The sequence below is a fragment of the Dermacentor andersoni genome, chromosome 3 (assembly GCF_023375885.2).
Source record: "Dermacentor andersoni chromosome 3, qqDerAnde1_hic_scaffold, whole genome shotgun sequence".
In the NCBI taxonomy this organism is placed as follows: Eukaryota; Metazoa; Arthropoda; class Arachnida; order Ixodida; family Ixodidae; genus Dermacentor; species Dermacentor andersoni.
The window spans coordinates 161,330,969-161,343,585 of record NC_092816.1 but is presented as its reverse complement, the minus strand read 5'-3'; the positions used below and the strand labels follow the sequence as shown (position 1 = coordinate 161,343,585).

The 12,617-nt window shown below is 50.4% G+C and overlaps 1 protein-coding gene across 1 annotated transcript in view; it reads right to left on the bottom strand.

Moving 5' to 3' along the window:
* Positions 1-1,703: 1,703 nt before the first annotated feature.
* LOC126524203 (uncharacterized) overlaps positions 1,704-12,617 on the bottom strand; it is a 101,033-nt gene continuing 90,119 nt past the window's right edge. Inside the window, exons 12-14 of the mRNA XM_055067363.2 lie at positions 5,572-5,775; positions 4,373-4,605; positions 1,704-1,967 (exon numbers count right to left, since the gene is read on the bottom strand). Of these exons, the coding sequence (XP_054923338.2) occupies positions 1,798-1,967; positions 4,373-4,605; positions 5,572-5,775 (607 nt within the window). The 3' untranslated portion in view covers positions 1,704-1,797. The remainder of the gene's footprint in view (positions 1,968-4,372; positions 4,606-5,571; positions 5,776-12,617) is intronic.

Genomic DNA, 12,617 nt, shown 5'->3' with positions numbered 1-12,617 from the left:
TTACGTGCAAGGTTTGTTACTGCCCAGCACACGCAACGAGCGAAACTCACTCTGCCAGCAGGGCTTCCCTGCCTCCACTATAGCGACCATGATCTTCCCCACCCGCAGGCAAAGCCATGTGTTCAAGGCGGTCCTCGACTTCCTGGAGGATACCTCGCTGTCCAGCAGATTGTGGGGGTCTGCTGACCACTACCAGTCCCACCTTGACGACGACACCTTCTATCTTGCCTTTCACTTGCCTTCACTTGCCTTGCCTCACTTGCCTTGCCTTCACTTGCCTCTTTCTTCTATCATTCTCACTTCCCTCTCCCCACAGACACTGAGTCATGCTCGCATTAGGGCTGCAGAAATATGAGTGTTTTCTTCGCCTCAACCCAAACATTTCTCGCCCCCCCCCCCGGGTCCTGTGGCTTCTGTATGCGAGCATGCTGGGAAGGAATGTCGCTTGCGGACGGACACTATTCAAAGCAAAAGGAGGGAATGTCTTTGTTGACTGTGCAGGTCACTTCTTGGCTACATGGCGACGCGACATTTACATTCCTCATATCTCTAACAACGAATACATTTCTTTTGCGACCGTTGTGTGTGAACGTTCCTTAGACGCCACATTCCAAGTTCGAGTGTTTTAGAGCGCAGCTCTTAGGCACTCGTTCCTGCGTTGAGCGTTGCCGTTTCAATACCTCGTAACCGAATGAACGAAGAGCGCAGTGGTAGATGAAGAAAAATGTGCGAGAGGAGGAAAGTGGAGGAGGAGGCTAGAGTGAGAGCATGAGGCGGGAACCGAAGAGGGGTGGAGGGATGGAGGTGAGACGGCCTGCGCATGTGCTGAGTTGCCGGCGCACACGGCACATTGAGCCACGTGTGCGATGTCATCTGCGCTTCCGAAAGGGGGAGGAGGCAGGCTGGGGTGAGGTGGAGAGGACTACGCTTGTCCGCGGCGTCAGCTACTGAGGTCAGTCCACGGTACCAGCGTGTGTGACCGGGATCACTGCTCCTGCAAGCGGCGATGGCGAGCGGTTAGCAGTAAGGCTCGATGTGACGCTCCCTTGGGAGTTGTCGCCACTCACACTGGTGGCACGAGTTCCTCACGACGAACGGCCGCTCTCATCATTGGTGGAATGAAAGCGTGCGAACAAAAGCGTTGCGCCGCGCGAGACGAACTGCGCGGCGGCGATGGCTGCGATATGGCGCCAGAGTAGCGCGCGCCATCTGTATGGAAACAAGGAGATGCATGGGCTGGATGGCGGGTACTGCGAATCACACCCACGCGGCAGCCGCGCGCTGCCTCTCCCGGTTAGCGAGGCGGTCACGCCACACTTCGTTCCGCCACACTTCGCTCCATTTGCAATGTGCCGCACGAGATAGATTGTCCACGCCAGCTACGCTACTCACAGTGTTCTCTTCCTAATAAAAACGGTGTACCTATTTGATCATGATGGAAAATATTGACGCGCGGAAATGAAAACACGTATAGAGCTTCGCCCAAATTTCGCCTTAGGGAGTATCGTAACCGTCGGTGAATTTTTTTCATCAGGCTCTCATGAGGCCCTACCAAAACTTTTGCTGGGGCCTGATGAGAGGCCCATTAAGAGGGCGCTGGGGTTAGGTTAAGCCAGTCTCCCACAAGATTTACAGTAGTCTGCTTATTCTCCCACATAGTTGGTATTGGTATCGAAATAAATCTGAGACATTGTGCCCCTGCAGTCGTAGAGTAAGTATTCTTTTCGTTGCAAGAAATTTATTAAATTTGGGTTGGCCGACGACGACGCAACGAGCACACACGTCGCGGCGTGTGCTTTATTTGAACGCGTGCTTTCTGACGGTGACAGCACACGCCTGGCTCAGTCGCAGCGGTAGCGGTGGCAGCGTCACCCAACGGTCGGTCACTGGGTTGTAGCGGTAGGCATTTTTCGTGGCTGCTCCGGCATCGTCCGCTAACTGACCGCCGAGGATGTAGATGTCATCGCCTGCATGCCAATAACGTTGCTAAGTTGCATGGTATACTGTTCTATTATAGGCGTCCTTTTCTCTCCTTACGACGCTACGGCGGGTGCTACGCGGCCACTACATGGAGATAGCGACCCAGTAACTAGCACGTTTGTCGCGTAAAAGGGGAAATAATAAATCATGCTGATCATTTTGAATTGAATGAAACATGCTTCGATTCCCCGACAAGCTCTGCTCGAAGTCAGACGCTAAGTACAGATGGCATCTGAAGTGCTACTAAAGTATGACATAACTGAGCATAGGCTAAGATACGCCAAACAGTGTGAGTGTGTGCTATATGTTAAGCACGAAAGGAGATATGAGAACGGAAGCGTGATATGGCGGGACAAGAGAAGGGAAGGTCCCAATTACATCTATCAGCTATCGCACACATTGAAATAAGTGGGTAGCCAGAACGGTCGTTGCGCCGTTTGCTCAGGCTTAAGAAATTAAGTTGCTTCTGCGCAGCAGTCCGCGAGCTTATTCAGCAAGCTCCGCTGGCTCGCTCTGTAAAGCGCACCAGTAGGCTCATGCCCTGGACGCTTGGTGTTCACAGTACATAATATAAATTCGCTCCTGTCAAACGCATGACAGCATGTGACCACGCACATATTGCGTGGCTTACGTGTACATGGGACTTCACCGTTAAACTCAATTAAATTAAGGGGTTTTACGTGCCAAAACAACCATCTGATTACGAGGAACGCCGTAGTGAGGGACTCCGGAAAGGTATTCTTTAACGGGGGTTCTTTAACGTGCACCTATATACACGGGTGTTTTCGCATTCGTGTTTTCGGACGTCTGCATTGATACTAGGCGAAAGGAAGCGAGTTGTGACTAGCCTCTGGGTAGCACGAATTCCAGGGTGGCTGATGTTGTGCAGTTGCTAAAGAATTGCGGAACGAAAAGCCAGAGGCACGATGGGTCGTGCAACACAAGTGGATGTCTTGCACGTTATGCAGTCTTGCAGTGAAGGACAGGGACGTGGTTGAGGAACGAAGGCGATGCAGCTCAGGGTCGTGCTGGGTGGGTACCTCCATGTGTACTGGTGGTTGGGCCGCCAGGGCATCGATGAGGGAGAGTGCATCAGCGGCAGCATTTTCCAGTCTATACACGTGATGGAGATCCACTATGAACTCGGAGATAAAGCACAGTTGGCGGATCTCCCGTGAAGTGTAGTTGCTGTGATTCCGATGGAAGGCAAACGTCAGGGGCTTATGGTCTGTGACGACGTGAAAGTCCTGGCCCTCAAGAAAGTGGCGAAAATGCTTAATGGCGAGGTACACCGCAAGGAATTCTCGACCGAATGTACTGTATTTAGCTTCAGGTGGCTTCAGCTTTTGCGAGAAAAAACGAAGAAGCTGCCAACCAGATACGTGTTGCTCGAGAACTGAGCCGACTGTCATGGTCGATGCATCTGTGATGAGACTAACTGGGGCATCAGGAACGGGATGCATGAGCGTGATGACGTCTGCCAGCGCCTTCTTGGCAGTAGCCAATGCCGATGCAGCTTCTTCAGTCCACTCAAGTGGCGCAACCAGATCTTTTTTTATAGCCAGTGGGTCGGTCAAAAGCTTCATGAAACTGGCACACTTCGGAAGAAAGCGGCGATGAAAGTTCAGTAGGCCCGGGAATCCTCGGAGTTCTTTTAGTGAAGTCGGGGTGTAAAGTCTTGAATTACCTTCACTTTGCTTGCGAGAAGCCGGATACCTTGTGAGGTGACAAGCTAGGTGGCCTAAGAACTCGATGGTCCTTAGGCCACGATGGTCGGAGCTAATGCGAGGAATACGAAGCTTCGGCAAAGTTGGGTTTCGAACTGCTATTGTATTTTTTATTCCGCACTGCGCACGCTGCGCGGCCGGCAACTAACTTCTTCCTTCTTGACGGGCGCTGCACGCGGAGCGAGTTGTGGCCTGCGGCCCGAGCCCGAGGCCGCGGGCGCTACAACTCCAAAGGCCCCGTGTGTACTGAAACGCGGAAGCGATTTGCCGTAACTGCGGATACCACAATAAGAACATAAGTCGGCTTACGCTAAACAGTCTTTAAAGGAATATTTACGTTATAATGTGTCATTGCTGTGTGCTTCGCTGATTTTATTAGTGTTTGCACAACTTGGTATCATACATGTTTTTCAGATGTCTAAGTATGCAGCATTTTACTTACGATAGCAAGTTTTACATTGTTTGTTCGTCAACGGGAACTCAAAGCAACGATTGATGAGCAAGAGCCCGTATGTTACCGGCATCGCGCGGTAGAGAGAAACGTTTTGTTGAAAAATCTTAATTACGTGATTCCCTCCTGACGTACGCCCCACTCAGTGCTCTGAAAAGTAGTGTCACCGTACCTTCATCGCCATCTGTTCTGCTACTTGGATCTACGTACTCACCGAGCGACGCGAGTCCCACGCTGTGTGCTCGCACTGGCATAATGCTCAGGCGTGACCACGAGTCGTTGGCGGGCGAGTACTCGAGCACATCGCCGATGGGCGCCATGGGTTGCTGATGCGGCGACGCCTCTGCCGGCGCGCGCACTAAGCCACCCACAGCCAGGAGGCGGCCGCGGTGAGCCACCAGTGAGCAGTTGCACATGGGCACGGGGAGGGACGCCTTGTGGTGCCACCTAAGGCGAACATGACGCGCAATGACACCGCGCGACATGTCCGCTCATGTTTTCGCGCACTCTGAAACCTTAGTGTTCTCTTCTACGTTAACTTAGCACTCGGATGTCGCATAGAGGGAAACCAGACGATATTTTATTGTAGAAGAGCAAGGTGACTGAACGTATAAAAAAAGAAATATGTAATAAGCGAGGTTTCGATTTCATTCCCAGCATGAACGCAATGAAGAGCTGTTGATGGCATAAAATAAACGTAGGTCGCTTCATGATTGATCCAACAGTATTCTATTTAGAGCTCACGTCTCTGCCTTGGAAGCGCAACTAGGCAAAAGCTGTGGTCAACGTCTTCAAGACATAAATGAACACGTATAGGGAAACTGTGAAAGACAGAAAAGAATCTCATTACAAAGTCAAAGCTTCAGTAGACGCAAAGATGAGACGGCTTAAATAAGGCTAAACAACAGGGCCCATATTCCCAAGAAGTTGTCTAGGATTGTTCGCAACAGCGAATTCCAGCCAACCCCGGGGCTGGCCATATTATTAGCTAAGGCATCGAAGCAATGGCAAAGAGCGCTTTTGAATGAAATATCCGTGAATTCGGCACCAGAACTGCGACAGTAAAAACTTGTTCGATAGCGACCGATTCCACGAAAGCACATAACTATAAAGCCCTTATCAGAATCCCCGTTCTGGTTTAGCGTCCGCAGCCTTTTGCAGGAACCGGGTGTGCGTTTGTCACCGGTATTCGAGCACGGTAAAAAAAATAACGAGTCTGGGGCCTTCCAAGTTCTGGATATGCAAGCCTCCTTTCTCGTTCCTGCGATTAAATCCAAAGCTGGCAAAAAACGTCCCGGAGATCTCTACAGCCGGCGTGCGCCAACAAAAATATATAAAATACGTGAAGTAAAAATGCGACACAAGTTGTACAAATGAGCCGACGTGCAATTACTGCTTGAGCAGAGCACGTACGTGTCGTCCATCGGATTGAAGCACATGGTGTCGGGCACGATGCAAACTTTTCTCTTGTGGCCGGGAACCATCATGAGGCCGCCGACGACGTACATCTGTCCGCGGAACTCCACCGCATTGGCTGCCATGCGGGCGCAGCACAGAGGAGTCACCTCCGACCATCGGTCCAGGTCCGAGTCGTACACCTCCACTGAATCCATGAACCTGGGAGAGGTACGTGGTCACGTGGCGTGTGCGCAGTAGACAAACCATGCTCACGTGCGCTGGCAAGAGCTTCAAAACTAGAAATGAGGAGTATTTTCCCGTTGTGGAGACCGTGAAGAACACAGCAGCGAAACTATGAAGGAGGAAACAGTTTTTATTGGGCGAACCTGTGCCCACAAAAACGGGCTACACTCAAAGAACAACCATAACAGCGAACAAAGTCGGCGATCGTCGAAATGAGATCAACAGGTCAAGAGCATGAGTCGTCGAAAGTTCCAGCGTAATCACTGGTGATCGCGCGTCTTCCAGAAAGTACTACAGAATTCGCGCTTACAGTCAGAACACAATGTTCGGTGACACGATACAGCGGCTAGAACAACAGATAACATTAATGAAACTTCTTATATACACGCAGACGCGTCCTGCGCTGAGCGATATCGTTTAACATTTGTTATCTGGTTAAAAGCAGTCACCCGAGAAAGCTAAAATGTACACGTATCAATTTCCCCCTCTTCGCCATCGCCCCGATTCTGCAAAGAAACACGCATTCCAAAACAAAGCCACGCTTATTAAAGAAAGAGTTGCAAAGAAAGGAAGTCCCGAAAGTCGTCAGCGGGCGTTGAAAGGCTTAAGACACAGCATGTGCACGACTTAGGTTGTGTGAGGCACCGCTGTGACAATGAGGTCTGGCGTGACCTCATTGTCGAGTGCGCTGATACGTCAGATGATCTCATAAGGTCCGTAATATCATCGTAACAGTTTCTCCCTAAGTACTCGTGGGCATGTCGAAGTCCAGACCCAAACACGGTCACCGGGCTGGTATTCCACGTCGCGTCGTCGAAGATTGTAGTGCCGGCTGTCGATCCACTGCTGGCTCTTGATGAGCAGACGGGCGAGTTGTCGGGCCTCTTCGGCGTGCTGTAGACAGGCGGCGACGTCGAGATTCCCTTCGTCCGTGACGTGTGGCAGTGGCGTCGAAATTCGTCGCCATGTTCTTTCCGTCAACAAGCTTGAACAGCACGATTTCCGCTGTTTCTTGCGCTGTCCTGTTATAACCGAAGGTTACGTACGGCAGGACGGCATCCCATGTCTTGTGCTCGACATCGACGTCTATTGCTGGCATGTCGGCAAGGGTGGTAGGCAGTTGTCCTCCTGTGGCTCTCTGGCTGTATTTCAGCGGGGCTTCGGCGAGCACTGCTGTAAAGGCCGTTCCTCTGTCGGTGATGAGAACATCTAGGGTGCCATGTCGTAGCAGGATGTTTTCGACGAAGAATTTCACAACTTCGGCTGCGCCACCTTTCGGCAGAGCTTTCGTTTCAGCGAAGCGGGTGAAGTAGCCCGTGACGATCCCCTTATTTCCGGACGTTGACGTCGGAAGGGGTCCCAACAAATACATCCCGACCTGCTGTAACGATTATCAAGGAGGCTCGGTCGGCTGTAGAAATGACACGGGACTTGTCGGCGGTTTCTTACGCCATTGGCAATCACGGCATGTCTTGACGTAACGGACGACGTTGGCGGTCAGGCGCGGCCAATAATACTTCTCTTGTATTATTGCGAGTGAACGGTAAAACACGAAGTGCCCGGCTGTCTGATCGTCGTGCAGGGCGTGCAGGACTTCCAGCCGGAGTGCCGCAGGCACAACGAGGAGGCAGTTAGCGCGGGCTGGGGGAAGTTCTTCACCAGGACGTCGTTTCGCAAGGAGAACAACGGCAATCTGCGTCTTCACACCCTCGGGACAAAGTCAGTCTTGCCTTACAAGTTCTCAGCAAGGCGTTTTAGCTCCGGGTCCGCTGGCTGTTGCTCTGCCAATTCGTCTGCGCTTATTGTTTCTAGGAAGGCGTCGTCATCCAGGGGCGCGCTACATGCAGTCGGCATCAGAATGCTTCCATCCGGACTTCTAGATAATGGTGATGTCGAATTCCTGGAGTCTGAAACTCCATCGTGGGCCACCAGAAGGCCTTTAAGTTTGCCAGGCAACACAAGGCGTGGTAGTCGCTTACCACTTTGAAGTGCATGCCGTATAGGCAAGCGCGGAATTCCACCGTAGTCCGAATGATTGCAAGGAACTCCTTTTTCGTTTTAGAATAATTCGCTTTCCACTTTCAAGAGTGACCGGCTAGCGTAAGCTATTACGCTTTCAACTCCCTCCTTCCTTTGAGCAAGCACTGCACCAAGGCCTACGCTACTTACATCAGTGTGGGTTTCCGTCTTGGCGTCTTCGTCGAACTGTGAAAGCACCGGTGGTGAGTGCAGCCATTGCGTCAACGCCGGAAATGCATTTTCCTGGCGTGTTTCACATTGAAAGTCGACGTCAGATTTCGTGAGACGGGTTAATGGCTCCAAAGTTCTTGAAACGCCTCGTGCAAAACGCCTGCAATAGGCACAATGAATCTCCGCACTGCCTACTTGTCGAGGGACCGCGGGAACTTAGCGATGTCAGCTGTCTTCTGTCGGTCGGGACGGACTCCAGACTTGCTGATGACGTGGCCTAGGAACAGAAGTTCTTCTTAAGCAAAACGGCACTTCTCCAGCTTGAGGGTGAGTCTGGATGACTTGATCGCCTCTAATACTGCCTCAAGCCGCCTAAGGTGATCGTCGAAATTGCCGGTGGACGTCATTCAAGTAGACAAGTCGGTGACTTAAACCCTGCTAGCACCTTGTCTATCAGGCGCCGGGCCATTGCAGCCGCCGAGCACAGCCCGAATAGCATGACCTTAAACTCACAGAGGCCGTCCCGCGTGATACAGGTGGTATTCTCGCGATCCCTTTCGTCAACTTCTGTTTTTTCCAGCAGCCATTCTTGAGATCCATCGACGAGAAGTATTCAGCGTTGCCGAGCCGATCAGTGCGTTGCTTGTCCGTGGGAGAGGACAACCCCTCCCTGAAGTTTATCAGCATTACTTTCGCTTTTCCTCCGCGCAATCGAGCGATCCCTCTTGCGACGCAAATTTCACGGTCGATCAGTAGACATTGGTCGCACTATATGACGCCTTCTACGTATTCGTGTGTATCGGTGCCGTCGAAAATGACAATGCTGGATCGAAGCGGCATGCTGACTTGATCTTCGAGCACACTAGAACGTCACGGTCTACACTTCGGTATCGCTTGATCTTCAGGCAGCGTTATCAATTTCGACTTCAGGTGGATGATTGCGCCGTGTTCGTTCAGGAAGCCCATGCCGAGAATGTTGGATGCCGAGAATGTTGAGCACTGTTGGAGTATAACAAAGGTGGCCGGGTAAGTGCGGTCATGAACGGTAGTTCTTGCAGCGCCGATACAAGTCGACGTTATCAGGTATCCTCCAGCGGCCCCAATTTGAGGGCCTTCCCATGCAGTCTTACTTTTTCAAGTGGGCTGCGATGGGTCCACTCATGACCGAGTAGTAGGCTCCTGTTTCGACTAAAGCAGCGACTTTGTGGCCGTCGAAGAGCACGCCGAGGACGGTGATTCTTTGTATTGCGTTGCAGTTTGGCCTTTGGGTTGGGTCACGCCTGCATCGTGCTGACCTGTGCTTGGAACGTCGAGTCATCAGGTCTTCTTTTGTCGGCGTATTCCTTGCTTCCAGCCTTCGCCTGGATGGCGGCGCCTCATTGATATGTCGTTGAGATTGTCTTCCCCCCGCCCTCCATCCCCTTTCTTTTCGCGGCTTCACAAGGCAGGAGTAGCCGCTCCTGCTGTGCATGTATTTCGGCTGCTTCTGGACGTCATCTCCGAGGTACAGCATGAGTCTGGCTCCATTGTCGGCCTGATCTGCATGTGGCGAGGCCGAGACATTTGAGCACGTATTTTGCTTCTGCACTGCGTACTCCGAGGAGAGGGCTTCTCTCTTCATATTGTTTCGGCATGTAGGCCTTCCGGCTGTTTCGGCATCGCAGCTTCTGTTCCTCGGCCGGCCTCACAGCTCCGCCTTGAAGCGCCTCCTTAGGTTCCTGGAGGAACCGGGGCTGGTGCCTCGCTTACTTACCTTTGCTGACACCCATGGGCTGTGACCACCCCGACTTCCTCTCTCTCCTTTCCTCTTCGTGCCGCCTTCCCCAAGGCGCTGAGCCGTGCGATCTAAATGATTGCAAGAAATAGTACATCTTACTTTATCTCTCTCTCACTCTATTGGAGATGCTGCGAGAGGTGCTACTTTGCCGCATACATGAGTTGACAGTAAAACTGAAGAATGACACTACCCTCGACCTCTACGAGGGCGTTAACTTGGAACAAAGAGCGCCAAGGCATCGGCTGTGCCCACAGAATCGAAGTATTTTTTTTTAATCACTAGAATCACACATATTCTTCGGTGAATAATTGAAGAAGCGTGATTTCAGTACACAGAGCGAGACAAAATGCCATTCGGCACCTGTGGTGGGACAACTTCATCTCGGGGTCACCTTTTGCCTGTGTTATTGCTTTAGCGGAGGGCCTCTGTGTGTAAGCCTCTGATGTAAGCAAAGTCAGCGATCGGCCATTGCCGCGGAATTCGTCTGCTTAATCCGCTAATTTCAATGATGAGTGGCGGACGTGGAACATCGGCCAGTCCTAAAGCAGTATTATGTTATAGATGCTTTGTGAACGCTTCTGTTCTGCGTCGAGAAAGAAAATACCGCGATATCAATTAGGTACCAGACGATTTTGAAGGACAAATGACGGATATTCTCACTATAGTTTTACGAAACGAGGCTGTCACCTGGCTTAGATAATCGTCCCCCGATGATTTCTGTCCATTTTTACAGCGAAACTGTTAGTGTGATTAGAGGCGTTTGAAAACGTTATATGCCAGTTTTCGCTGTTTTCTGAAATAACTAGATCGTACACCGAGCTTATGTTCAAACAGAACCGGGGCATCCTATAAGGGTGCTGTGCGGGCAAATGTTGAAAGCGTGTGGGTCGATGAATGGCTAAAAGAAAATTGCTCAATCACAATTTTCTGCCTGTTTGGAGGCGTTATATAAAACGCTTCAATCAAGTGTGGCATCAGTTCTGTATGTTAAAGAGAATGGGGGCAATATTATGGGTGACGTATGGTGAAAGTTTGAAGAGTGTACGCCCTTTGTGGAAAATTACCTATGTATTCGCTCCGAAATTTTGTAAGCGTATAGGATGAACCACCCAAGAAGTTTGCCCAATGTCCGGAACGAACTCAACCTGCCACAAAGTTGAAGTTTTGAAAGAATATGGATCATCTTATGCGTGAGTGCGCGAAGTGTCAAACGCGTCAGGTAATTTCTTAACTAAGCTGTGTTCGGAAGCGTCGCACGGTCGTTATCGGCCATTTCCCAGTGACCCTTAAAAACTTTACATCAACCTTGCTTGTGGTGGATGTGGAGTGGGGCACCCTATATGTAATTTTAAGAGCCTAATTAAGAGCGTTGCGAATAATAGCGGGTGCTTCCTTCTTAGCTGTTTTCTGGCGTTACAAGAGGTTTTTTAGCAGACATCGCCGGTATCCTGAGTGAATTAAAGCGGGCACCTTGTTAATGCATATTGATAATTAGGGAACGTTATAAGCAGTGTGTAGGGGTAAATTCGAAGCATGTGAATTACGGTCTTATCAGTACATAACATATACAGACGCTGTGGAGCGTTAGGAGTGTGCTTTTCGAAAGGCGCAGTATTTAGTCCAGCGCCTTCGTAAAACTATAAATGCTACCAAGGTAAAGTTTAGTGAAAATGAGGGAAACACACTAACCGACGTGCTCGCGAAGTAAAATGTCCGTGGATGAATTAGAGCTATCGTAAGAACTTCCATAAAAACAAGTGCTCGAAAGCGTTACATCGGACAAGGTGTGAAATGGACGAACCATATTCTGGCAACGCTTTAAAAGATGGCGTTTTTTTGAGGGAATTAAATTACTTAATGCAACTGTTCGAATGAATGCTCCAAAGGACACATCTCTGCAAATGGGCTGCGATTGCACAATGATCAATAAAGGCAACCTTGTCACGAAGGTTGATTGCAAAAAGATCAGCGGTAAGTGCTCAATTATGTGTAAGTCGTTATGTAACAGTGGAGACAATTGAGGTCACCACACGGAGCCTTCTACAGCTGTGCTAGCCTCGTTGCTGTATGACACCACAATTAAATGGTGTTATAGCTCCTTTGTAATAGTGGCCATCGGAGGGACATTACAACCATAAAAAATGATTTCCGAGAGCTTGAAAACGGATGAAGTTTCGAGATAGAGAAAGGTAGACAGGTTAATCAGAAAGACGTCTGATTGACTACTCTATGCATGGGATGGGGAGAGGAATCGCGAAACGAGAGGGGTTTCCTAAGGCATATGTGCATAAGGATTTGCGGAATGCCAATCACACACGCCCGCTGAATGTTGCGAAAAGGAAAAAAAAATGGTACTAAGAAAAGGCTGGTGGCACAGTTGTACTAATGTGTGGAAGTGATAATCGCTGTGCGACAAGCTGAGGCGGTCGATAACTTGAGCGCAACCGCTGAAAGCACACAGAGTACTGTCAGTCTTTCAGATGAGAGAGTCGCAGACTTTCGGAATTTGAAGTCCGAGCCACAGCCCTCGAACATCATCATCATCATCATCATCATCATACATAAGACGAACATAAGACGTTGCAAACCAGTGCGCCACATGGACACCAGTGAGAGCGGGCGGGCTGCGTAAAGGAGCACTGTCTCGCGAGAGAGGTTGTTAGCGTGCGCTAAGAGGGCGAACGTCACAACATTAGGCTAAGCCAAGCGTGCCACCAGACGTGCAAGACAGAATAGAGGGAGAATGTTTCTATAGGTCAGTGCATGCTTTCTACGAATTGCACAGGTCGGAAATACGCGGGCCTATAAACTATGAAGCGTTGTAAGTGGTGATGCACTATAGCGGTCGCTG